This window comes from Coregonus clupeaformis, unplaced genomic scaffold (genome assembly GCF_020615455.1).
Source record: "Coregonus clupeaformis isolate EN_2021a unplaced genomic scaffold, ASM2061545v1 scaf0010, whole genome shotgun sequence".
Taxonomy (NCBI): domain Eukaryota; kingdom Metazoa; phylum Chordata; class Actinopteri; order Salmoniformes; family Salmonidae; genus Coregonus; species Coregonus clupeaformis.
Window position 1 is genome coordinate 451,013 of NW_025533465.1, and position 27,166 is coordinate 478,178.

General features: G+C 44.2%; 4 protein-coding genes across 4 annotated transcripts; 3 read left to right on the top strand and 1 right to left on the bottom strand.

Moving 5' to 3' along the window:
* Positions 1 to 1,516: 1,516 nt before the first annotated feature.
* Positions 1,517 to 6,108, top strand: LOC121551057 (2-amino-3-ketobutyrate coenzyme A ligase, mitochondrial-like). The gene is made up of 9 exons (XM_041863582.1): positions 1,517 to 1,816; positions 2,488 to 2,618; positions 2,863 to 2,964; positions 3,099 to 3,245; positions 3,595 to 3,749; positions 3,894 to 3,976; positions 4,225 to 4,396; positions 4,969 to 5,090; positions 5,580 to 6,108. Exons 1-9 carry the CDS (start codon positions 1,597 to 1,599, stop codon positions 5,729 to 5,731), a joined length of 1,284 nt encoding a protein of 427 aa, XP_041719516.1. The 5' UTR covers positions 1,517 to 1,596; the 3' UTR covers positions 5,732 to 6,108.
* A 381-nt stretch (positions 6,109 to 6,489) lies between these two features.
* LOC121551056 (DNA replication licensing factor mcm5-like) lies at positions 6,490 to 14,507 on the top strand. The gene is made up of 14 exons (XM_045212382.1): positions 6,490 to 6,819; positions 7,157 to 7,283; positions 7,486 to 7,614; positions 7,758 to 7,930; positions 8,233 to 8,388; positions 8,525 to 8,694; positions 8,792 to 8,963; positions 9,070 to 9,181; positions 12,403 to 12,546; positions 12,638 to 12,880; positions 13,010 to 13,122; positions 13,279 to 13,407; positions 13,502 to 13,772; positions 13,978 to 14,507. Exons 1-14 carry the CDS (start codon positions 6,650 to 6,652, stop codon positions 14,077 to 14,079), a joined length of 2,211 nt encoding a protein of 736 aa, XP_045068317.1. The 5' UTR covers positions 6,490 to 6,649; the 3' UTR covers positions 14,080 to 14,507.
* On the bottom strand, positions 14,508 to 18,974 carry LOC121568974 (heme oxygenase). Its single transcript, XM_041879517.2, has 7 exons — positions 18,855 to 18,974; positions 18,697 to 18,748; positions 18,388 to 18,499; positions 17,999 to 18,214; positions 17,632 to 17,904; positions 14,935 to 14,983; positions 14,508 to 14,850 (listed from the first exon to the last, which is right to left on the bottom strand). The coding sequence occupies exons 2-7, from the start codon at positions 18,744 to 18,746 to the stop codon at positions 14,735 to 14,737; spliced, it is 816 nt and encodes a 271-aa protein (XP_041735451.2). The 5' UTR covers positions 18,747 to 18,748; positions 18,855 to 18,974; the 3' UTR covers positions 14,508 to 14,734.
* Positions 18,975 to 21,081: 2,107 nt separating this feature from the next.
* LOC123480993 (FAD-dependent oxidoreductase domain-containing protein 2-like) lies at positions 21,082 to 27,123 on the top strand. Its single transcript, XM_045212396.1, has 10 exons — positions 21,082 to 21,215; positions 21,641 to 21,858; positions 22,061 to 22,372; positions 24,080 to 24,331; positions 24,508 to 24,843; positions 25,019 to 25,185; positions 25,351 to 25,516; positions 25,878 to 26,104; positions 26,309 to 26,479; positions 26,734 to 27,123. The coding sequence occupies exons 2-10, from the start codon at positions 21,644 to 21,646 to the stop codon at positions 26,964 to 26,966; spliced, it is 2,079 nt and encodes a 692-aa protein (XP_045068331.1). The 5' UTR covers positions 21,082 to 21,215; positions 21,641 to 21,643; the 3' UTR covers positions 26,967 to 27,123.
* Positions 27,124 to 27,166: the final 43 nt, after the last annotated feature.

The following is a 27,166-nucleotide window of genomic DNA, read 5'->3' on the forward strand; positions in this document are numbered from 1 at the left end:
GAAATCAGTCAATTGAAATAAATTCATTAGACCCTCATCTATGGATTTCACATGACTGGGCAGGGGCGCAACCATGGGTGGGCCTGGGAGGGCATAGGTTCACCCACTTGGGAGCCAGGCCCAGCCAATCAGAATGAGTTTTTCCCCACAAAAGGGCTTTATTACAGACAGAAATACTCCTCCATTTCATCAGCTGTCCAGGTGGCTGGTCTCAGACGATCCCGCAGGTGAAGAAGACGGATCTTGAGGTCCTGGGCTGGCTTGGTTACACGTGGTCTGCAGTTGTGAGGCCAGTTCGACATACTGCCAAATTCTCTAAAATGACGTTGAAAGTGGCTTATGGTAGAGAAATGAACATTCAATTCTCTGGCAACAGCTCTGGTGGACATTCCTGCAGTCAGCTTACCAATTGCACGCTCCCTCAACTTGAGACATCTGTGGCATTGTGTTGTGTGAAAAAACTGCACATTTTAGAGTGGCCTTTTATTGTCCCCAGCAAGAGGTGTACCTGTGTAATGTTCATGCTGTTTAATCAGCTTCTTGATATGCCACACCTGTCAGTGGATGGATTATCTTGGCAAAGGAGAAATGCTCACTAACAGGGATGTGAAAAAATTTGTACACAAAATTTGAGAGACTTTCTTGGAAACATGGGACCAACACTTTACATGTTGCATTTTATCTTTTTGTTCTGTATAAATCACGATTGGCCTTTTTCAGAATAAGCTGTTTACCTCTATCTCCTGTGTACAAGTATAAAGACTTAGATACTGCTTTGTTTCTTTGGTTGCTATTCTTTGTTTTATCAGTGGTTTCGGTTTTCTACAGGTTTAATTGAAAAGTAAAATGTTTTATCTTAAGTAGGCTACTTTGTTGCTACTTGCAAATTAAATAGGGCGAGTTCGTTTTGCATGGCCCCGTGACCCGGGATATTGGCGATTTAAGGACCAATATAATAGTCTAACATTTGCGAACCCAACTTACGGGACACCGGGCCATGTGAAACGAACTCGCCCATGGTGTCGCTTTACCACGGAGTTTCTAAACCCAGAGGCGCAACATCGCGAGACTTCCGGGAACGCTTACGAAACAGACCAGGCCGAAATCTAAAGGCACAACCTAGATTCGAGCCAATGTCTTAAGTAGGTTAACATGTTATTACTCCAACCTCGTTAAAGTGACAAACTGATACGTTTTTATTTTCGTCAAAAACTATTTTACATCGAAGGAGTGCCTTTGATTTGACTGCCTGCACATGCGTAGTTCGGCGCCAGACGACCATTAGACCCGACGACGTGTTTCTACGCATGAGTTTAGCTAGCCAACGTCGCCATGACATCGACTACAAGTGTGATCGGGGATAGTTTTATCCTATTTTCATACTGTACTGCCGTTGGCTATATGTTTTGAGACGTGGTTGGATTCAGAAAACGCCGCTACACTCCCCATAGCTTCTGATTGGTGCTCCATGATACGCCCACGTGAGTTACATATTACTCTGACGTCACTTACATTATTGTTGGCCACGCCTTACGTCGTTATTCTGTCTAGTCACAACCTGTCAACTGCTTGGAAAGATTTTGACAGAAATTCACCATGCCTCTTAGAACAGCTGTCCGTTGTCTTAGTACCCCAATAAGGGGTATTTTGAGACCCTCGACTACCACCTCAAACCGGGGCTATGCAGCTGTCGCCGAGGCTAGATTGGTGCTGGAGCATGAACTTGAAACGATCCGAACCGGTGGAACGTGGAAAGGAGAAAGAATAATCACGTCCAAGCAGGGTCCTCATATCAACGTGGACGGCAGTCGTGGCGGTGAGTAGCCGAACGTTATAGTTAAGGGTCAGCTCACCAGCTTTCAATTCTATTGATTTGCCTACCTATTGCTGCCCTCAGGGACATGAAAACATGTGGCAAAAGTTGGCACCGAGAAATTTAGCTCTAGTCTACCCACGTTGTCCAACGAGGTCAAACTTGTTGCATACAGCCAGGAGTTGTAGCAAGCTAGCTAGCTAGTTTACCTACTAGCTTAGTATTTTCTGCCCCCATCTGAACTTCGCAGAAATTCATCTCAGCCTGATGGTGTTGGGGTAGCTAGCTACATGACCGAGACTTGCCCTACTTGGCAACTGGAAGTTATGCGTGTGATTAGTGTTATCGTGATTTGTAGTGGCTGCTGGTGTTGTCACTGTTCACCTTTGTGTACCAGAGAATGACTGACCCCTAGTGCTGATTTATGAATGGCTTATTGACTGCATGTCCTCTCATGTGTACAACTGGCACTCTGCTGTATTTGCCAGTAAGTACACAATGGCAGAAATTCCCACTCATACTCCCTCCAGCAGTCATGCAAGGTCACTGTGGTAATTACCACTGGTAAATCAAGCTTTCTCTGGGAGTTGAGTCAGTATTGTTATGATGTGTATGTCCTCTAAGACCTGGCTTATATATGCTTACCTATTGTTTCACTCTCTCTCCCCATACAGACATATTGAATTTCTGTGCAAACAACTATCTGGGCCTCTCCAGCCATCCCCAGGTAGTGGAGGCAGGGATAGAGGCCTTGAAGAAGTATGGTGCCGGGCTGAGCTCAGTGAGATTCATCTGTGGCACACAGGTAACCAAAAGACTGCTTGCACAAGTGTTGTGGTCCTCTGTAGCTCAATTGGTAGAGCATGGCGCTTGTAACGCCAGGGTAGTGGGTTCGATTCCCGGGACCACCCATACGTAAAAATGTATGCACACATGACTGTAAGTCGCTATGGATAAAAGCGTCTGCTAAATGGCATATTATTATTATTATTATTATTGTTGGTGGTTCACAGTACTCTGTGATTGTCTCCTTACCATATGATCCACAGGACATTCACAAAGATCTGGAGCAGAAGCTGGCTCAGTTCCATGAGCGGGAGGACTGCATCCTATATGCCAGCTGTTTTGACGCCAACGCAGGGCTATTTGAGGTTTGTGATTCTTGAATACATTAACATGTGATTATAACTGTTTTATAACATTATGTTGCATGGTATGTCTTTACAGTATATATGCCACTGTATTAAACAGGCCTAAAGTAGTAATGCACTCTGTTCTACATCAGGTTCTGTTGGGCCCCGACGATGCAGTTCTGTCTGATGAGCTGAACCATGCCTCTATTATTGATGGGATCAGATTGTGTCGGGCCAAGAGGTTCAGATACAAACACATGGACCTGAATGACTTGGAGACCCAGCTGAAAGAGTCCCAGGTAAAGAGGGTGCTATACATGCATTGAAATAATAATCTCCTTGAGGTGATTGTTATGTGGGATAATGACGGAGGGGTAAGAAGTAAGACTGCCTTCATCTGCTGTCCATCTTCCAGCTAGAGGATTTCTTAACCCAGTCTTCCCCATCCTAATACCTGCACTACCTTCATATGATTGCACAGCTTCTTTTTTTAATGAAGAGCTGTACCTTTCATAAAGCTTATCATACAGAATCCTCTTGAAATCCATGAAGCTTGAAACCGTAGTGATGGGTAGATTTCTGAATTGATTTTAGTGTTAATGGGCTGTGTTTGCATCACTGGTCATCATGGCGCCCTGTCCCTTTCAGTCATCTCGTCTACGCCTCGTTGTCACGGATGGTGTGTTCTCCATGGATGGTGACATGGCTCCATTAAAGGGGATCTGTGACCTGGCAGAGCAGTATGGAGCCTTGGTCTTCATTGATGAATGCCATGCTACAGGCTTCATGGGCCCACGAGGCAGGTTAGTGAAGGTCCAGGTGGAGAGATGGAGAAATTATGATAGAACTCTAATTATGTAATTATGCCTAGGAATACCGTACTAGAAAGGATGATGGTTTTGTAGCCAATTATTCAGACTAATAGTGTTATTCAATTTTGTTTGCAGAGGCACAGATGAGCTACTGGGAGTGATGGACAGGGTTCACATTGTCAACTCTACTCTGGGAAAAGCACTGGGAGGTGCAGCTGGTAGGTTTCCCTCAGTTTAGATCCATATAGTATATGGAGTCCATTAACGGTACTGTATGTTCTCAATGCTTATGAAATGTCACTATTGACAATGTAGGCTCTGTAATTTAACTTCATAAATGGATGACAAAAATAAACTTGAAAATATACATCGATATGGGGTCAGCTTTTTCTTTCCACCTGGACCTTCAGGTCAGGTTTATCTCAATATATAAGGTGGATATGGTTTTCTTTCTATTTTCTCTCAGGTGGGTACACAGTGGGTCCTAAACCTCTGATTGACCTGTTGAGGCAGCGCTCTCGTCCCTACCTCTTCTCCAACTCCCTCCCCCCTCCTGTCGTGGGCTGCGCTACCCGGGCTGTCGAGCTGCTTCTCGCGTCCAATGAGATTGCTCAGAGTGTCGGGGACAAAACCATGAGGTGGGAATCCGGGGAGGGGCCCTCTGTTTTGGTGAATGTGGTAGACACCCTCTAAGCTTATGCAACGGTTAACATAGGAGCATGGACAAAAACAGATAAGCCTTTTGTGTTGGTCTTTGTGAAAAATACGTATGAACAAAATCATGAAAGGGACATGTTTGAAAAGAGCAATTGATTGACCTTGAGATTGACTAATCCCTTGTGCTGAAAAAGTGACAAGATCTGTGTTTATTCTGCATTCAACACTTGCTTGTTTCATCTCTTATCTGTACTGTGTCCTTCACAGGAGGTTGGTGGCACCTTAATTGGGGAGGACTGCAGCGGAATAAGTGGAATGGTATCAAACACATGGTTTCCATGTGTTTGATGCGATTCAATTTGCGCCATTATTATGAGCTGTCCTCCCCTCAGCAGCCTCCAGTGGATCCTTCCACACATGTTTACAGTTTCAAGAGCACTACATGTTTCCCAGAGAACCCAGTTAGCAACAATGAAAGTTGAAGGCATTGATACTGTATGAGGAACGAGTGCCATTTCTGTCATGTTGTCATTATTCTCTCCCCCTCTCGTAGGTTCAGAAACAAAATGACTGAGGCTGGGTTCACCATCTCAGGCTCTGACCACCCTATCTGTCCTGTGATGCTGGGGGACGCCAGACTAGCCTCTCTGATGGCTGATGACATGCTGAAACTAGGTGAGACAACAGTTCAGGCTGAATGTGAATGGAGCACAAGCACATTTCAAGCATTATCAAACATTACAAAACAAGCTGTATATTTGTTTGAAATACTCTATGGGTTTTTTGTCCACTCATTTTATAGAACTTAACTATTTTTGAAAAGCTTGATCAAAAAGATTTCTGGCAAACAGAGCAGTGTGGAATTACAAATGAGTGGACACACATCAACCTGTAGAGGGAGACAGAGATTTACTCATTGATATTTTGTATTCAACAATTCTGTCTCACAAAATGGGAGCTGACAACAATCAGAGTTGACATAGGGGCCCTTTGGCCACCATAGACCTAATAGACTATTGGCTGCAAACTACACTGCTTGAATACAAGGGCTGGGAAAAAAATATTCATTTGAATTCGGGCCTCCAATCTGCCCTTTCTTGAAGGACCGAAGTCTTCAGTGTTATGTCTATCTACTGCAAGTACTCATTCTTCTGATTCCCACAGGAGTGTATGTGATTGGGTTCTCCTACCCAGTGGTACCAAAGGGAAAAGCCAGAATCCGGGTCCAGATCTCAGCGGCCCACACTGACCAGGACATTGACCGCGCTGTGGATGCTTTCATACAGACAGGCAGGAAGCATGGAGTCGTGTCTTAAATAGAAGAACTGATGGATCATTTTGCTGCCAATAAGCAAGTTAAAAAGACAAACAGCTTGCAGAGCTTGGACTGGGTTACAGGTTACAGAGGAGGCCTATGAATGACAGTGTGACAAAGATAATGTATTACATACAGGGTAATGTATTACAGACTAAGGTCAATTGTGGTCAATGCTATTTGTTGCTTTTACATTTTTAAAAACATTTTAGTCATTTAGCAGACGCTCTTATCCAGAGTGACTTACAGTTAGTGAGTGCATACATTTTTTTTCTTCATACTGGCCCCCAGTGGGAATCGAACCCACAACCCTGGCGTTGCAAACGCCATGCTTCACCAACTTTTCTCAGTTGAATGAATAAAATACTTTTGACAAAACTTTGTATTTTTCTATGAAGCTAGCTAGCTATGTTGGCTAGATATGGTTGTAATACTGGGCAAGCTAGAAGAATATATTTTAAAGTATTGTTTTTATTCAGGGAAATCAACGTGTGCTTGCATCAACAGTAGCTAGTAACTTTGTGATCACAGAAGAAACACAACGGGTTGTTTCAGTTTGTTGTAGCGCCACCACAATATAATGTCCCTGGCTTGCTCATATCTGGTTATTTGTTCTTTTCCCGCCACCAACTCTTGCAAGTCCCACCCTTCTACAATCAGGACATGCCTCTAGCAATGTATTCAGCCAATCATTATCACTAGTCGAGCCTATCTCCCAATGGCAAAGCGAGGGAGGGCGTTGATATCGGATCTCGCGGGAAAGTGACGCAAAATTTTGCCGCGAAAGAGTCAGCGTGGAATTCATTGTCCACAGAAAGTCATTGGAGTCAGTCATTAAAAAGTGTTTTACGTTTAGAATTATTGCACTTTGAGCACCCAAACTTTATTTTCATCACTTTGTAGATATAATCGGTGCATTATGTCTGGTTTCGACGACCCGGGAGTGTATTACAGTGACAGCTTCGGCGGTGGAGATGGACCCGGGGATGAAGGTGGTGTGAAACGGAGCCAGATCAAGAAACGATTCCGTGAATTTCTTCGGCAATTCAGAGTTGGGACCGATCGCACCGGTTTCACCTATAAATACAGGTAAGATCGAGATTGTATATAGTGCCACGAAGTCATTGTCGATGGCTACCGCCGGTTTGTGTGATGACGATGTTCCACCGATGTCTAACGTTAGTTAGCCAGCTAGCTAACAGTTAGTTAGGTAGCCAGTTACTGTAACGTTAGCTAACTACCACTGATCACCACAATGGTTTTGAAGGAATAAAGTTAGACTCTATTCAATGTCCTGTGATTGAGTTTGTTTTTAGCTATGTCCAATCGTTTTGTTTGCCCTATGATTAAATTCACATTCTGTGTAAGATATCTATATGTCTTATATTGTTCATGTTGGATTGTTGACATGTGTTCTGGTCTGTAGAGATGACCTGAAGAGACACTACACCCTGGGGGAGTACTGGGTGGAGGTGGAGATGGAGGACCTGGCCAGCTTTGACGAGGACCTGTCAGACTGCCTGTACAAGCTTCCCTCTGAGAACCTGCCTCTGGTGAGAGGCTTGAATAGAATAATAATAGACTAATAATTTGAGTTGTTTTAATTGGCCCAATTGCAGGCTGAATAATTCATGGATTAGATGGGTTCCTATAGTTTGCTGATCGTATCATACTGATCTACTATTTTTCTATTTGACAAATAACTATATCTGAAAAGGATCCTTTTAAACTGAGCCCTGACATTATGATTGACAGCTGGAGGAGGCCGCTCAGGAGGTGGCTGACGAGGTGACCCGTCCCAGGCCCCTGGGAGAGGAGACAGTGCAGGAAATCCAGGTCATGCTGAAGAGTGACGCCCATCCTGCCTCCATCCGCAACCTCAAGGTAAGAGACCCTCTGAGGATGCAATGCTGGGCCTTTCACCTTTCAGTTGGCTCATGTAGAGGGTGGCATGAAAGATGTCCCTCAATTTCCCAGCCATGTAACATGCCATGACTCTGAACACTCCATCTCTTTCTCTCTGGTAGTCAGAGCAGGTGTCCAGGCTGGTGAAGGTCCCTGGGATCGTCATCTCTGCCACGGCCGTGAGGGCCAAGGCCACCAGGGTGTGTCTGCAGTGTCGTGGCTGTCGCTCTGTCATCAGTAACATCTCCCTGCCCCCAGGCCTGCAGGGCTACGCTCTTCCCCGAAAGTGCAACACGTGAGTGCGACCCTCTGAGTTGTTGAGTGTTTGTGTGCACACTCCAGTACATGAAAAGTGTATAAAGTCCTCGTGTGTGTGTAAAATCATCAGTGTGGTCCACTGTAGCTCAATTGGTAGAGCATGGCACTTGTAACGCCAGGGTAGTGGGTTCGATCCCCGGGACCACCCATATGTAAAAATGTATGCACACATGACTGTAAGTCGCTTTGGATAAAAGCGTCTGCTAAATGGCTTATTATTATCTGCTTTATCATAGTGTGTGTGATTCCATTCTTAAACATATCTTCTCTGTCTCTCAGTGAGCAGGCTGGCAGGGTGAGGTGTCCTATAGATCCCTACTTCATCATTCCAGACCGTTGTGTCTGTGTGGACTTCCAGACCCTCCGTCTGCAGGAGGCTCCAGATGCTGTGCCACACGGAGAGATGCCCCGCCACCTGCAGCTCTACTGTGACAGGTAACACACACAGCAGCATCTGTGTACCACAATATTCTCAATTAAAAACAATTAACACATGCCCAATATACACACAGTGCAAAGTGAGACCGAAGAGTACATACCACATTACAGCTCGTGTTCTGCATCCCCTCAGGTACCTGTGTGACCGTGTGGTCCCTGGGAACAGAGTGACCATCATGGGGATCTACTCCATCAAGAAGGTGGCCCATGCTAAGGGCAAGGGCAGAGATAAAAGTGCAGGCGTGGGCATCCGCTCCTCCTACCTACGTGTGGTGGGCATTCAGCAGGACACAGAGGGAGCAGGTAGGCATGATAAGGCTACTAGAGGTTAGATTACTTATCCAACATTATATCCTATGTGGGATAGTGTCATAGATATAATGCTATCTTTGTCTCTCAGGTCGCGGGGCCACAGGGTCAGTCTCCCCTCAGGAAGAGGAGGAGCTGAGAGCATTGGCCTCCTCCCCCGACGTCTACGGCTCCCTCGCACGTTCCCTCGCTCCTTCCATCTACGGCAGTGATGACCTGAAAAAGGCCATCGCCTGCCTGCTGTTCGGCGGCTCCAGGAAGAGGTGAGTCATAAACATTGGAAATTGCACGTAGAATTTTACGATTTTTGATAAGCTCACATTTCTCTCCAGTGTGTGTGTATGGTAATAATGACCTTTCCTGTCTCAGGCTGCCTGACGGGCTGACCCGTAGAGGAGACATCAACTTGCTGATGCTGGGAGACCCCGGTACTGCCAAGTCTCAGCTGCTCAAGTTTGTGGAGAGGTGCTCTCCCATTGGGGTAAGGATGGGCTTAATGTACAGTGTGTATGTATTCACACCCCTTGACTTTTTCCACATTTTGTTGCGTTACAGCCTGAATTGAAAATGGATAAAAGTGAGATTTTGTCACTGGCATGCACGCAATACCCCATAATGTCAAAGTGGAATTTAGTTTTTTGACATTTTTACAAATTAATAAAAAGCTGAAATGTCTTGAGTCGGTAAGTATTCAACCCCTCTGTTATGGCAAGCCTACATAAGTTCAGGAGTAAAAATGTGCTTAACAAGTCACATAAGTTGCCTGGACTCACTGTGTGCAATAATAGTGTTTAAACATGGTTTTTGAAAGAATACCTCATCTCTGTACCCCACACGTACAATTATCTGTAAGGCTGAGCAGTGAATTTCAACCACAAAGACCAGGGAGGTTTTCCAATGCCTCGCAAAGAAGGGTACTTATTGGTAGATGGAAAAATATATATATATCCCTTTGAGCATGGTGAAGTTTTGAATTACACTTTGGATGGTATATCAATACACCCAGTCACTACAAAGATGCAGGCGTTTTTCCTAACTCAGGAGAGGAAGGAAACCGCTCAGAGATTTCAACATGAGGCCAATGGTGACTTTAAAACACAGTTTAATGGCTGTGATAGGAGAAAACTGAGGATGGATCAACAACATTGTAGTTACTCCACAATACTAACCTAATTGACAGAGTGAAAAGGAGGAAGCCTGTACAGAATTCAAATATTCCAAAACATGCATCCTGTTTGCAACAAGGGACTAAAGTAATACTACAAAAAATGTGGCAAAGCAATTAACCATCTGTCCTGACTGAATACAAAGTGTTATGTTTGGGGCAAATCCAGTACAACACATTACTGAGTACCACTCTCCATATTTTCAAGCGTAGTGGGGGCTGCATCATGTTATGGGTATGCTTGTAATCATTAAGGACTGGGGAGTTTTTCAGGATAAAAAATACACAGAATGGAGCTAAGCACAGGCAAAGTCCTAGAGGAAGACCTACCTGGTTCAGTCTGCTTTCCACCAGACACTGGGAGCTGAATTCACCTTTCAGCATTACAATAACCTAAAATACAAGGCCAAATCTATACTGGAGTTGCTTACCAAGAAGACAGTGAAGATACTGGAGTGGCTGAGTTACAGTTTTGACTTAAATCTACTTGAGAATCTATGGCAAGACCTGAAAATGGTTGTCTAGCAATGATCAACAACCAATTTGACAGAAAATAATAATGGGCAAGTTGCACAATCCAGGTGTGGAAAGCTCTTAGAGACTCACCCAGAAAGACTCACAGCTGTTCTCGCTGTCAACGGTGCTTCTAAGAAGTATTAACTCACGGGTGTGAATACTTATGTAAATTAGATTATAATTATGTAAATTAGATTATGGGGTATTGTGTGTAGATGGGGGGATATATATTTAATCCATTTTGAATCCAGGCTGTAACACAACATGTGGAACAAGTCAAGGGGTATGAATACTTTCTGAAAGCACTATGTGTGTGTGTATATACACTGCTCAAAAAAATAAAGGGAACACTTAAACAACACAATGTAACTCCAAGTCAATCACACTTCTGTGAAATCAAACTGTCCACGTAGGAAGCAACACTGATTGACAATACATTTCACATGCTGTTGTGCAAATGGAATAGACAACAGGTGGAAATTATAGGCAATTAGCAAGACACCCCAATAAAGGACTGGTTTTGCAGGTGGTGACCACAGACCACTTCTCAGTTCCTATGCTTCCTGGCTGATGTTTTGGTCACTTTTGAATGCTGGCGGTGCTTTCACTCTAGTGGTAGCATGAGACGGCGTCTACAACCCACACAAGTGGCTCAGGTAGTGCAGCTCATCCAGGATGGCACATCAATACGAACTGTGGCAAGAAGGTTTGCTGTGTCTGTCAGCGTAGTGTCCAGAGCATGGAGGCGCTACCAGGAGACAGGCCAGTACATCAGGAGACGTGGAGGAGGCCGTAGGAGGGCAGCAACCCAGCAGCAGGACTGCTACCTCCGCCTTTGTGCAAGGAGGAGCAGGAGGAGCACTGCCAGAGCCCTGCAAAATGACCTCCAGCAAGCCACAAATGTGCATGTCTGCTCAAACGGTCAGAAACAGACTCCATGAGGGTGGTATGAGGGCCCAACGTCCACAGGTGGGGGTTGTGCTTACAGCCCAACACCGTGCAGGACGTTTGGCATTTGCCAGAGGAACACCAAGATTGGCAAATTCGCCACTGGCGCCCTGTGCTCTTCACAGATGAAAGCAGGTTCACACTGAGCACATGTGACAGACGTGACAGAGTCTGGAGACGCCGTGGAGAACGTTCTGCTGCCTGCAACATCCTCCAGCATGACCGGTTTGGCGGTGGGTCAGTCGTGGGGTGGCATTTCTTTGGGGGGCCGCACAGCCCTCCATGTGCTCGCCAGAGGTAGCCTGACTGCCATTAGGTACCGAGATGAGATCCTCAGACCCCTTGTGAGACCATATGCTGGTGCGGTTGGCCCTGGGTTCTTCCTAATGCAAGACAATACTAGACCTCATGTGGCTGGAGTGTGTCAGCAGTTCCTGTAAGAGGAAGGCATTGATGCTATGGACCGCCCATTCCCCAGACCTGAATCCAATTGAGCACATCTGGGACATCATGTCTCGCTCCATCCACCAACGCCACGTTGCACCACAGACTGTCCAGGAGTTGGAGGAGATCCCTCAGGAGACCATCCGCCACCTCATCAGGAGCATGCCCAGGCGTTGTAAGGAGGTCATACAGGCACGTGGATGCCACACACACTACTGAGCCTCATTTTGACTTGTTTTAAGGACATTACATCAAAGTTGGATCAGCCTGTAGTGTGGTTTTCCACTTTAATTTTGAGGGTGACTCCAAATCCAGACCTCCATGGGTTGATAAATTTGATTTCCATAATTTGTGTGATTTTGTTGTCAGCACATTCAACTATGTAAAGAAAAAAGTATTGAATAAGATTATTTAATTCATTCAGATCTAGGATGTTGTTTAAGTGTTCCCTTTATTTTTTTGAGCAGTGTATATTTCAGCACTCTTATGACACTCCCTCAACATAGTTTTGAATATGAATTACAAAGATGGATTCCAGAAGTTTAATTTGACAATTAATTTATCAGTGTGCTAGTGACCCCTATCTAAAGCGCTAACCCATACATCCCCTCTCTCTCTTCCTCTGTCAGGTGTATACCTCAGGTAAAGGCAGCAGTGCTGCTGGTCTGACGGCCTCTGTCCTGAGGGACCCCGTCACCCGTGGCTTCATCATGGAGGGAGGAGCCATGGTGCTGGCTGATGGTGGTGTGGTCTGCATCGATGAGTTTGACAAAGTATGGGAACATGGACAAGAGAAGTACATACATTGTTGAATACTTGACAAGTTTTTTGCAGACTCTTAACTGTGTCTCTCTTTCCTCTCAGATGAGAGAGGATGACAGAGTAGCCATCCATGAAGCCATGGAGCAACAGACCATCTCCATTGCCAAGGCTGGCATCACCACCACCCTGAACTCCCGCTGCTCGGTGCTGGCCGCTGCTAACTCTGTGTTTGGCCGTTGGGACGACACCAAGGGAGAGGACAACATCGACTTCATGCCCACCATCTTGTCCCGTTTTGACATGATCTTTATCATCAAGGACATCCACGACCATCAGAGAGACATGGTGAGGGAACACACTTTAGTCTTCTGGGTTTGTGTGTGTGGGAGAAGGTTTATGCACAGGGATACTGAACACGGCCCAGGCTAGCAGTGTTAACACAATCCACACTATTGACCTTCTTTTCTCTCTCAGACTCTGGCCCGCCACGTGATGAACGTCCATCTCAGTGCTCATACACAGACTGAGGGTGTAGAGGGAGAGATCACACTGGCCACACTGAAGAAGTACATTGCCTATGCCAGAACGTGAGTCTTGAAAAATTCTGCAGATAATATATCCTGTGTATGATATATTCTGTTTAGATTGAATTCATGAACTCTACTCACAGAGAAACAATCCTACACACTAGCATATACACATGAAGGGATTTGGTGTTTTAACGGTCAAATGTGCCCTGACAGGAAATGCGGCCCACGTCTCTCTGCGTCGGCAGCTGAAAAGCTGAAGAACAGATACGTGGTGATGAGGAGTGGAGCGAGGGAACATGAGCGGGAGAGCGACAGGAGAGCCTCCATCCCCATCACTGTCAGGTACCTATATGATGCTTCACCTGACAACATCATTACCAATCAGGATACAGTCTATCTTCAGTGTCATTACGCTTGATTCTCTGGTCCCCTGTAGGCAGCTGGAGGCGGTGGTGCGCATCTCTGAGTCCCTGGCCAAGATGAAGCTGCAGGCCGTGGCTGGAGAGGAGGAGGTGGACGAGGCCCTGCGGCTCTTCCAGGTGTCCACACTGGACGCTGCGCTGTCCGGCAGTCTCTCGGGTGTGGAGGGCTTCACCACTCAGGAGGACCAGGAGATGATCTCTCGTGTTGAGAAGCAGCTGAAGAGACGCTTTGCCATTGGCTCCCAGGTGTCCGAGCACAGCATTGTCCAGGACTTCACCAAGCAGGTCAGTTACACTAGTCTACTTTGAACATATACTGTGTTGAACAGAGACTGGACCACTTGGTCAATCACATAAAAGTACCTTGTGCAATGGAATGTTGGGCATTTGTCTATATGATTGAGTGCTGTCCTCAGTTGGCCTACGTGTTACCCTGTAGCCTGTTTACCTGTCCGCTGACCAGAATCTCTCTACCCTCTCCCATATACAGAAGTATCCAGAGCAGGCCATCTACAAGGTCCTTCACCTGATGATGAGGAGGGGAGAGCTGCAGCACCGCATGCAGAGGAAGGTTCTCTACAGAATCAAGTAGTCTCACAAAAAGATGCATACGCACAAAGATGAAGCCATGATGTGCTGTGTAAATAGTAGTTGGGACAAGCGTCTCCTCCATTCATTCCTCACAAGCCGGTGGACATCTTCATGAAGTCACGTCAATATGTCTTCTCCATCCTAGACCATGGTCCGCCTACAGAGCCACTGATGTCTACCTTTTCATGTGTTGCTTTGCCAAGTTAAGCCAACAGTTATTTACACTTCTATTGCTCTCATAAGTCTTTTGGTATCTATTATTTTAAGACTAAACAAATGATGTTATGGAGGCTATTTTGTATGAACTGTATTGTTGAATTGTTTGGGGTAAGAAGCGAGTGACATGAGAATGCCCTAAAGATTGTTAACGTTAAATAATTGTGAAAATAAAAAAGAAATGTTTAAATAAAGAAGTTTGCTATGTTGAAATGGTGTGCATAATCTTTAATGAAACATACTATGTACAAAGATATTGTACAGAATTGCAATTAATACAGCATATATCAATTTACATTACTATAAGATTGCCTTAAGCATTAAAAAAAGTACAGCCATGACAAAGTGTAGTAAGTGCATACACCCTTAGGTGGTCATGATTGGTGAAGTGATTCTGTCAACTACATAAACATACATATTTAAGGACTTATTTCAAGGCTTTAGAATACATAGATACCTATTCCGACTGTTGCTAAAGCAACACAAATACCCAGAGACAACTGCACGATGGACGAAGAGGGGATGAAAGCTGGTGTCTTGGTCTTTTTTTGGTCCCCTGCAAAAGCAAAATAATACCTTATAACACAAAAGTCAGGTGAAAGATCACATCTTTCCATTCAGCATATAAGCTTTGACTTACCATAAGCTTCCTCTGTGACACTCAACATTTTCTGTAGATCATCGAAGACCTGTACGAGAAATAACAAACAGGATGTCTTCATTGAACAAGACACACAATCATCAGCAATATGCTATGGCAATGGCAACCCAGTAACAAGTTTACAATGCATCATTCACTAGACCTTCCAGTTTCACTTCCTTTTGCACAGTTATGTTTTGCAAGTTTTAATGTCACATGCACAAGTACAGTGAAATGCCTTTCTTGTAAGATCTAAACCCAACAATGCAGTAATCAATAAGAATGTAATACTAAAAATAACATAATGTAGAACAAAAACACACTAGAAAAATTATAAGAAATAAGAACATGAGAAAGTAAGCATACTATATACAGGGTCAGTCAGTTCCAGTACAATATTTACAATGTGCAGGGATACTGGAGTGATATAGGTAGATATGTACAGGGATAAGGTGATTAGGCATCAGGACAAATGATAAACAGAGTAGCAACAGTGTATATGATGATTGTATGTGAGTGCGTGTGTGTAGAGTCAGTATAAATGTATGTGCATATTATGTGTGTTTGAGCAAATTTTGGAGTGAGTGTTTGTGTCTGTGTTGGAGTGTCAGTGTGCATGAGTGTGCATAGACAGTGTAAAACTGAAATACAAGGGTCAACTCAGATAGTCTGTGTAGCCATTTTGTTAGCTATTTAGCAGTCTTATGGTTTGGGGATAGAAGCTGTTCAGGAGCCTGTTGGTGTCAGACTTGATGCACCGGTACCGCTTGCCATGCGGAAGCTGAGAGAACAGTCTGTGGCTTTGGGTGGCTGGAGTCTTTCATGATTTTCCAGGCCCTCCTTTCACACCGCCCGATATAGAGGTCCTGGATGGCAGGGAACTCGGCCCCAATGATGTACAGTGGGGAAAAAAGTATTTAGTCAGCCACCAATTGTGCAAGTTCTCCCACTTAAAAAGATGAGAGAGGCCTGTAATTTTCATCATAGGTACACGTCAACTATGACAGACAAAATGAGGAAAAAAATCCAGAAAATCACATTGTAGGATTTTTAATGAATTTATTTGCAGATTATGGTGGAAAATAAGTATTTGGTCAATAACAAAAGTTTCTCAATACTTTGTTATATACCCTTTGTTGGCAATGACACAGGTCAAACGTTTTCTGTAAGTCTTCACAAGGTTTTCACACACTGTTGCTGGTATTTTGGCCCATTCCTCCATGCAGATCTCCTCTAGAGCAGTGATGTTTTGGGGCTGTCGCTGGGCAACACAGACTTTCAACTCCCTCCAAAGATTTTCTATGGGGTTGAGATCTGGAGACTGGCTAGGCCACTCCAGGACCTTGAAATGCTTCTTACGAAGCCACTCCTTCGTTGCCCGGGCGGTGTGTTTGGGATCATTGTCATGCTGAAAGACCCAGCCACGTTTCATCTTCAATGCCCTTGCTGATGGAAGGAGGTTTTCACTCAAAATCTCACGATACATGGCCCCATTCATTCTTTCCTTTACACGGATCAGTCGTCCTGGTCCCTTTGCAGAAAAACAGCCCCAAAGCATGATGTTTCCACCCCCATGCCTCACAGTAGGTATGGTGTTCTTTGGATGCAACTCAGCATTCTTTGTCCTCCAAACACGACGAGTTGAGTTTTTACCAAAAAGTTATATTTTGGTTTCATCTGACCATATGACATTCTCCCAATCCTCTTCTGGATCATCCAAATGCACTCTAGCAAACTTCAGACGGGCCTGGACATGTACTGGCTTAAGCAGGGGACACGTCTGGCACTGCAGGATTTGAGTCCCTGGCGGCGTAGTGTGTTACTGATGGTAGGCTTTGTTACTTTGGTCCCAGCTCTCTGCAGGTCATTCACTAGGTCCCCCGTGTGGTTCTGGGATTTTTGCTCACCGTTCTTGTGATCATTTTGACCCCACGTGGTGAGATCTTGCGTGGAGCGCCAGATCGAGGGAGATTATCAGTGGTCTTGTATGTCTTCCATTTCCTAATAATTGCTCCCACAGTTGATTTCTTCAAACCAAGCTGCTTACCTATTGCAGATTTAGTCTTCCCAGCCTGGTGCAGGTCTACAATGTTGTTTCTGGTGTCCTTTGACAGCTCTTTGGTCTTGGCCATAGTGGAGTTTGGAGTGTGACTGTTTGAGGTTGTGGACAGGTGTCTTTTATACTGATAACAAGTTCAAACAGGTGCCATTAATACAGGTAATGAGTGGAGGATAGAGGAGCCTCTTAAAGAAGAAGTTATAGGTCTGTGAGAGCCAGAAATCTTGCTTGTTTGTAGGTGACCAAATACTTATTTTCCACCATAATTTGCAAATAAATTCATTAAAAATCCTACAATGTGATTTTCTGGATTTTTTTTCCTCAATTTGTCTGTCATAGTTGACGTGTACCTATGATGAAAATGACAGGCCTCTCTCATCTTTTTAAGTGGAGAACTTGCACAATTGGTGGCTGACTAAATACTTTTTTTCCCCACTGTACTTGGCTGTCCGCACCACCTTCTGTAGTGCCATGCGATCGAGGGCAGTGCTACTGCCATACCAAGCAGTGATGCAGCCAGTCAAGATGCTCTCAATGGTACAGCTGTAGAACTTTTCATAGTGACTTTTCATTATTGTATCAGTTCCCATTCTTACCCAGTTTGCAGCCACCCTTCCTCCCTCTTCCCTTTCACTCACCTGGATGTTGAGTTCGAAGGCCATGATAGCCTCCTCCAGCACCCCCTCCCTCTCCTCCTTGGTCAGCTCGATGCTGTTCATTCTGCTCCTGTACAGCTGCTTGAAGCGGTTAGGGCTTGACACTCCGGGGAAAGAGAAAAATGACAGTCCCTCTCTGCTGCTTAACCCAATTGACTTCTGGGTAATCTTCCCCAAAACTTGTCCTCCTGACAGGTCACCTAGGTAACGGGTGTAGGCGTGGGCCACCAGCAATTTAGGATTGCCTTCGCCAATCTGGAGAGGGAGACAAAGAAATTGTTATTACTAAGCAGGTACACAATTAAGATAGTGTGCCTACCCTGCATGTTGGTATATCTATAGTCTGTACCTTGCGAAGTCTCTGTGTATATCTGTGTGTTGCAGCAGGAGTGATGACTCTCTTTCGCCACTCCTGTCCAAAGAAGTGTTCCAGATCTCTCTCTAGTGTCTCCAGTCGGGCCAGTTCCTGGGGGAAGTATATCGGTGCGACACCTGGGTGGGAAGCATTTCTGTCCATCTCCTCTTCCAGTGCTTTGTAGATCTCATAGAGGGAACACAGAAGAAGCTGCCATGGAAAAGAGGGGCACAGATTAATACTTAATACACATTGAGTGCTCATTCTCCATGACTATGTAGAAAGTTAAACAAAAGGCATTCTAGGTAGTTCATAATATGAAAACCACTGTAAATAATTTTGGCAAGTGGTTTTTAATTCACTCTCAGATTGGCTTTTCTCACCTTGTACTGCCGAAGAGTTATCTGTCCCTTCTGATAGCTCAGCATCAGTTGGGTGTTTTCTGCCCTGACATGGATGTCTTTAGTCGCTGCTTTTATCTGCTCTGACAAATCACTGAGGAGAGATGGCGAACATTGGAAGGAGGACATACTGATTTACCCGAGTACAGTAAATGTGATGCACAGTGTTTGCAGTTAGTAATTGTGTTCTGTATCTTCAATACCTTTACTTTACCATATATCAGCCCTGACCTGGTCTGAAATACAATAATCTAGTAAACATATCGACCATTCATTACAAAGTTACTGTACCTGCCAGGGCTCTGCATGTCATATTTCCGTGCCGAGCTGACTGTCTCCATGTCTGTAATCCAGAATTGTTTATATGGTGGTTATAACATTATCACCCAAATGTGACCAGCTCTTACAGTTTATTCAAAAACAAGTCAGTGAAAGAGTTGATAATTTACCTGTGTGGTATTTCCTTGTTGATGTCTTGTTGTACAGCTGGTAAACGAAAGCTGCCTCCTTCTCAGACAAGTTTAGAGTTGCTGTGTCCTCTTTGTCCTGTGCCCCTGTCTTTATATTTGACTCCCTTACCTTCTCTCCCAGTGTTTGTCAGCTAAATCAAATGGGAAGTGAGACTGTTGACTCATTTCCCTTATGCTGAACCTTAACATGACAGGGCAGATTTACCAGTGAGGGGAGAGCATGAGTGAGCAGATGGGATGGTAGAAATCATTAAAGACAGTCACATGAACCACAGGAAGTGAATGTGTTCCTTCTGCTATTGAGGGAGAGTATGTTGACTACAGGTGAGAACAAAGGTATTTACACTGAGTGTACAAAACATTAGGAACACCTTCCTAATATTGAGTTGCACCCCCTTTTGCTCTCAGAACAGCCTCAATTCGATAAGGTGTTGAAAGTGTTCCACAGGGATGCTGGCCCATGTTGATTCTAATGCTTCCCACTGTTGTGTCAAGTTGGCTGGATGTCTTTTGGGTGGTGGACCATTTTTGATGCACACAGGAAACTGTTGAGCGTGAAAAACCCAGCAGCGTTGCAGTTCTTGACACACTCAAACCTACTACCATACCCGTTCAAAGGCACTTAAAACGTTTGTCTTGCCAATTCACCCTCTGAATGGCGTACATAAACAATCCATGTCTCAATTGACTCAAGGCTTGAAAATCCTTCTTTAACCTGTCTCCTCCCCTTCATCTACACTGATTGAAGTGGATTTAACAGGTGATATCAATAAGCGATCATAGCTTTCACCTGGATTCACCTGGTCAGCCTATGTCTTGTTCCTAATGTTTTGTACACTCAGTGTATGTACCTATTCGTTTTCTGAAGATGAGTCAGAAAAACAAGAGTGATTCAATATGCTGACTTAACTGCAGGCAGGACTCAATGGTTTAGTTAATCCAATTTAACCCAATTCTCTCTCCCATTGTGTTCATTGCACTTTGTGTTGGTACAAAGTTGCAGCCACAAATGACTAACTGCAGGTCAAAATTCCTTTCAGGGGATTACATTGTAAACTCTTGCTCTCAACATTCAATTAGTATGATTTACCCTACATCTGTCTATTATCCATCTATTGATCTATTACCAATCTATAGATAACCTGATATGACACCAGCTAGCATAATAACATGATTCAACAAAATAGAGAAGTGGGATAACATGACTCAACAGAAATGTATGTTGCAGTCGCCGAAGGCAAAAATCATATCAGAGCAATTTCTAGGCATGATAATATTATGAATAGTTAATTATGTTTATGATATTATAATAATATGCATGTTATGTTTCACTTAATTAACATTTAATAATGATTAGTATGTCTTTCACAAAACATTAATCAAATTACTACAATTATCTAAAAATCTAAAAAATTGCAACATTACAAAGTTTATTACATTGAATGTAATAAAGAAGGTCAAACTGTTACTTTTTCTACTTGATACTTTTGTATCAAAAGTAGCTAACAGTTCTTCAGTGGTGGAAAAAATACCCAATTGTCATACTTGAGTAAAAATAAAGATACCTTAATAGAAAATGACTCAAGTAAAAGTGAAAGTCACCCAATAAAATCCTACTTGAGTAAAAGTCTAAAAGTATTTGATTTTAAATATACTTAAGTATCAAAAGTAAATGTAATTACTCAAATATACTTACGTATCAAAAGTAAAAGTAAAGTATAAATTATTTCTAATTCCTTATATTAAGCCAACCAGGCGGCACCATTTTCTTGTATTTTACATGTATGGATAGCGAGGGGCACACTCCAACACTCAGACATAATTTACAAACGAAGCATGTGTTTAGTGAGTCCGCCAGATCAGAGGCAGTAGGGATGACTATGTTCTCTTGAAAAGTGTATGAATTAGAATATTTTCCTGTCCTGCTAAGCATTCAAAATGTAACGTGTACTTTTGGGTGTCAGGGAAAATGTATGGAGTAAAAAGTACATTATTTTCTTTAGGAATGTAGTGAAGTAAAAGTAAAAGTAGTCAAAAATATAAATAGTAAAGTAAAGTACAGATAACCCAAAAAACTACTTAAGTAGTAATTTCAAGTATTTTTACTTAGGTACTTTACACCGCTGCAGTTCTTGTCCGTCACTTTAATTTTTTTTATCACGCCCTCTATTTTACACACAAGCTCTTATTGGTCAGAATACTTTGGCATGCTTGAGCGTCGTATCAAGGTATAGGGGCTCCGTTATGAAATCCCAGAATGTAGGTTGTTGGAGAGTTTTATTTACAGACCAAATGCTAATTGATATGGGTTTAGATGAGAGGGAACCATTGCAGTGAAAGGTAAGACATCCTACTTTAATTGATCTGTTGTGTCTTTTGGGCTCGTGGAGTGCTTCTCAAACAGCGGTCTAGTGCAGCTGCATCCCCTCATTTCGAGTTATGATGTCGGGCTAGAGTTTCAAGGCGAGCACGGGGATACACCCCATGAAGGCCCACTATTGTCGTACTTTCTCTGTTCTTCCACTCACTTGAACAATGCTATCTGATATTTAATTTCAAATGACCTTCTTATGTTGGTAAAGCCACTGAAAGGAGTTGCATGACTTTTGTAATAATATGGTTGCTGCTGTCAGTGGATATTTTCAGGCTGCAGCTTCCAAAGCTTAAATGTGCCATTGATTATTGTCACCAGGGTATTGCAATGACCTTCACTAAACCCACTCTCCCACCAATAAATGCCTTCATTGCCTTTTACTCATTCATAGGTCATGGATTCCCCTATCCTTCTTCTCCTTGCCCTCCTGGTCACCCTGGTCCAATGTTTTCCTGATGACTACAACAGTCACAACAGCACCCGTCACCATGACTACTGTGTGCTTGGAGCCGGGCCCGCGGGCCTTCAGATGGGTCACTTTCTCTCCAAGAGTCAGAGAGATTACATCATCTTGGAGAGGAACTCGGGGCCAGGGAGCTTCTTCAATATGTGAGTGCCACTGTAGTAATGGGTGTCGGCTATATCGGGTGTTGCACTTGCTGAATACATTTTCCAACTCAGCAAAGTATTTTGTGACAGTGCAACAATGATGCAACTCTCTCTATTGCCCTGCTCATAGAAATATGTCCTGACCTACACCATGTACATGAACGTGTTGTATCTCATGGATATTTTTTCTCTCCATTTAAAGATACCCTCGACACAGGAAACTCATCAGCATCAACAAGATCTACACAGGGAGGCGGAACCGCGAGTTCAACCTTCGCCACGATTGGAACTCCCTCCTGAGTGACAGGCCTGACCTGCTGCTTCAGCGAGTCAGCCGGGAGCTCTACCCCGACGCAGACTCATTCCCCCGCTACCTCTCCATGTATGTGAAGGAGCTGGGGCTGAAGGTCCAGTATGGGGTGGACATCGGGAAGATCAGGGCCTCAGAGTCTGAATCACCTAGAGGCAGGGGATACATACTGACTGACCAGGGTGGACTGGACTATACATGCAGGTACTGTGTTATATCCATACTAATACAGTGCATTCGGAAAGTATTCAGACACCTTGACTTTTTCCACATTTTGTTATGTTACAGCCTTATTCTAAAGTGGATTAAATTGTTTTTCTCCTCAACAATCTACACACAATACCCATAATGACAAAGCAAAAACTGGTTTAAAAAAAACGGAAATATCACATTTACATAAGTATTCAGACCCTTTACTCAGTACTTTGTTGAAGCACCTTTGGCAGCGATTACAGCCTCAAGTCTTCTTGGGTATGACGCTACAAGCTTGGCACACCTGTATTTGGGGAGTTTCTCCCATTCTTCTATGCAGATCCTCTCAAGCTCTGTCAGGTTGGATGGGGAGCGTCGCTGCACAGCTATTTTCAGGTCTCTCCAGAGATGTTAGATCAGGTTCAAGTCCGGGCTCTTGCTGGGCCACTCAAGGACATTCAGAGACTTGTCCCGAAGCAAATCCTGCGTTGTCTTGGCTGTGTGCTTAGGGTCATTGTCCTGTTGGAAGGTGAACCTTCGCCCCAGTCTGAGGTCCTGAGCGCTCTAGAGCAGGTTTTCATCAAGGATCTCTCTGTACTTTGCTCTGTTCATCTTTCCCTCGATCCTGACTAGTCTCCCAGTCCCTGCAGCTGAATAACATCCCCACAGCATGATGCTGCCACCACCATGCTTCACCTTAGGGATGGTGCCAGGTTTCCTCCAGACATGACGCTTAGCATTCAAGCCAAAGAGTTAAATCTTGGTTTCATCAGACCAGAGAATCTTGTTTCTTATGGTCTGAGTGTCTTTCGGTGCCTTATGGCAAACTCCAAGCGGGCTGTCATGTGCCTGTTACTGAGGAGTGGCTTCCGTCTGGCCACTCTACCATAAAGGCCTGACTGGTGGAGTGCTGTAGAGATGGTTGTCCTTCTGGAAGGTTTCCCGTCTCCACAGAGGAACTCTAGAGCTCTGTCAGACTGACCATCGGGTTCTTGGTCACCTCCCTGACCAAGGCCCTTCTCTCCCGATTGATCAGTTTGGCCGGGCGGCCAGCTCTAGGAAGAGTCTTGGGGGTTCCAAACTTCTTCCATTTAAGAATGATGGAGACCACAGTGTTCTTGGGGACCTTTGCTGCAGACATTTTTTGGTACCCTTCCCCAGATCTGTGCCTCGACACAATCCTGTCTTGGAGCTCTACGGACAATTCCTTCAACCTCATGGCTTGGTTTTTGCTCTGACATGCACTGTCAACTGTGGGACCTTATATAGACAGGCGTGTGCCTTTCCAAATCATGTCCAATCAATTTAATTTACCACAGGTGGACTCCAATAAAGTTGTAGAAACATCTCAAGGATGATCAATGGAAACAGGATGCACCTGAGCTCAATTTCGAGTCTCAAAGCAAAGCGTCTGAATACTTATATAAATAAGGTATTTCTGTTTTAAAAAATGTTCATACATTTGCAAACAAATTCTGAAAACCTGTCTTCGCTTTGTCACTATGGGGTATTGTGTGTGTGTATATTGATGAGGATTTTTATTTATTGAATCAATTTTAGAATAAGGATGTAACGTAACAAAATGTGGAAAAAGTCAAGGGGTCTGAATACTTTCCGAATGCACTGTATCTAATGTAAAAGGATGGAAATATGGAAAAATTATCCGCTATGAATACCATTCAAGAGATGATTATCTCTCTCTTTCTCTCTTACCCACAGAGTCCTCCTGGTGTCCACAGGACTGTGGGATCCTCAGAAGGTCCAGTTTGAGGGCTCAGACCTGGTGGAGGGCTATGAGTCCATCCCTGTGGACCCAGAGGAATATAAGGACCAGGCCGTGCTGATCCTGGGCAAGGGGAACTCAGCATTTGAAACAGCTCAGAGCATCCTGGGTAGGGCCAGCCGGATCCATCTCTATAGCCCGAGCCCGGTCCGCCTAGCCTGGCAGACACATTATGTCGGAGACCTCAGGTACTGAGAGGCATGATTTAGGTTTTGACTCCCATATTGTCCTCTCCTACCAATTGTTATTTCTTTTGTTTCACTGATTTTAGTACTCCTGCAGCAGTGTTTTAGATCGGAGTATGTTGCTATCCTCTTAGCATAATCTTTACATATCAAAGTGATCTATTTTCTCTCTTCCACAGAGCTGTGAACAATGAGCTGCTAGACACGTACCAGCTAAAGTCCCTTGATGGGCTGGTGGAGGGAGGCCTTGAGGACATTGCTATCGTCAGAAATGGAGAGGATAAAAAGAAGCGCTCAGGCAGAAAGAAGAAGTGTAGATCCAGTGGGAAGGAAAAGCGTGGCCAGTTGTTCCTTACTCTAGCTGAGCTACTGGACAGTCCGGATGGGAAGAACAGTTCAAAGGTCACAGCGACAAACCTGCCTGTGTACCACAATGACAACTTCTCTCTCCGCCAGCCATATGATCGTGTGATCCGCTGCTTGGGGTTCCGGTTCAACTTCAGCATCTTTGATGGGTATGTCAATTATAATTTTACAGTGGCATGTCTTTACATAGTGCGGAAAGAGTTCTGTTAAAGTAATTGTTTTCTATGGAAGTGGTGGCTCTTCTATTTTATAATTTTCATTGGAAAAGCCATGTTTCAGTCAGATAATGTCAGTCTGTCCTAATGATACCGTTAATCTCTCCAGCTCTGCCCGCCCACCAAGCAGTGAGGGTGCCAGGGGGCGGTTGCCAGGGGTGACAGCCTGGTACGAGGGGCGGGGAACCCCAGGCCTTTTTGTTCTGGGGACGGCTGCCCACTCAAGAGACTATCGCTCTTCTGCAGGGGGGTTCGTTCATGGCTTCCGATACACAGGTAACCATTCAAACTGCTGGTATTACAACGCAGACGAGTAAATCTGACTTCTGTATAGTTAGTAACTGTCTGTAAAGGGGCAATTTTGTCTATAATATAATGTTTATATAGACAAAATGTTTGTTATTTGACTATTTATGGTTCTAACTTTGTGTTCCACCCTAGTGCGTGCTGTACATAGAGTCCTTGAGCTGCGTTACCATAGCAACTCGTGGCCAGCAACCAAACTGTCAATCAGTCAGCTGCAGTCCTGGCTGTTGAGGAGGGTCAATGAGGCCTCCGGACTGTACCAAATGTTTGGGGTACTTGGAGACATCATTTTACTAAGAGGGTAAGTAGTGCTGAACCACTGTGCACATTTGTCTTCATGATTATTGTCCTTCATTGTAATTTGCCTATCTCTACCAATGAATCTCACATTGATTGATTGCCTATAGATATCCCGATTTATGTTAATTAAGGCTGCGTTTACACAGGCAGCCCAATTCTGATATGTTTTTCACTCATCTGTATTTTGACCAATCCGAGCAGCTCTGAAAAAGATCTGATGTGAAAAGATCTGATGTGATTGGTAAAAAGACCAATTAGTGTAAAAAAGGTCAGAATTGTGATGCCTATGTATACGCAGCCTAAATTTGTCAATTTGCGAACCAGTTTAACTTGAATCATCTACTCCTTTCCTTTCCCGTCAGCTCTCACTGTGAGTATCTGGAGGAGTTTCCCCTCCAGGCCCTGCCCCAGTTCTCATCTCTGTCTGGCCACCAGCTCTCCAAGCATGGTCTGCTGGTTCTGGTCCTGCAGTACGGGATGAACCGCACAGACTCACTGGGCCCTGGCAGAGCAGAGTCAGAGTGGACCCGTGCCTGGAGGTCCAACTTCCTCCACCCTGTTCTATACTACTACGACACACTTCCTACGGGTGAGTGTGAGAATGTTATAAACCTTATGAAGAGGACAAAACAGTTTGGCTTTATGGTTGTGTTGAAGTAATGACATTCAAATGAAGAGTATGTCTGTGTGTAGCACAAGGCATCTTTGTGGTATGACGTCAGCACTCAAACCTACATATGTATGTAAAAATATAATACATGTTATTCTTACATTTGTCTGCCACCCTAAACAGAGAGGGACATGAGACACCGTCCCGTTGGCTGGCCACTGCCACGACCCAAAGCAGTGCATCACATGATCGAGGACTTCTTGACTGAGTGGGATGGGCCCATCTCCCACAGCCAGCCACTGCGGCGCTTCCTGGAACATTGTCTCCACACTGACCTCAGGGCCTTCTATGCAGGTAGAGCATGTCCTCACCTGATCCCTCATTACAACATGCCCTTAGGATATGTCCTTTATATTTCCATATACAGTACCTCCTACTCATCTATTTGTATCACACACGATTTGTTTGTTCGCTTGAAACATACTTTCATACATGATCTGTGTTATTACTGTTTTATTGTGGTTCTGCCCACTCAGTTGAGACATTTTATTACTTGATGATTACTGTTTTACAATGTGTAAAATTGACCTTGTTTCTTTTCCCCACAGAGTCATGTTTCCGCTTTTCCCTTACCAATCGAAAGCCACCCCTGTTTTGTCGTCAGGGATACCTGAGGAAGCATGGGGTTGTTAGTAATAGTCAGCTAAGGCAGCATGCCCATGAAGCTGGGCTAATGCCTACAGAACAGGACTCTGCATCCCTAGACACAGACCCATCGTTCCCTGATTACCTTACCCGAGCTGGAGCCTCAGTGTCCTCTGCAATGAACCTCGACTTCTGATTGTTTACCCAAGGATCCCCAAACTAAGCAAATGACAGTTTTGATGTCCCAAGACATTCTCTACCTCTCATTATAATATCCCATTAATATATACAGTATATACACTGAGTGTACAAAACATTAAGAACACCTTCCTAATATTCAGTTGCACCCCCCCTCCCCCTTTTGCCATCAGAACAGCCTCAATTTGTCAGGGCATG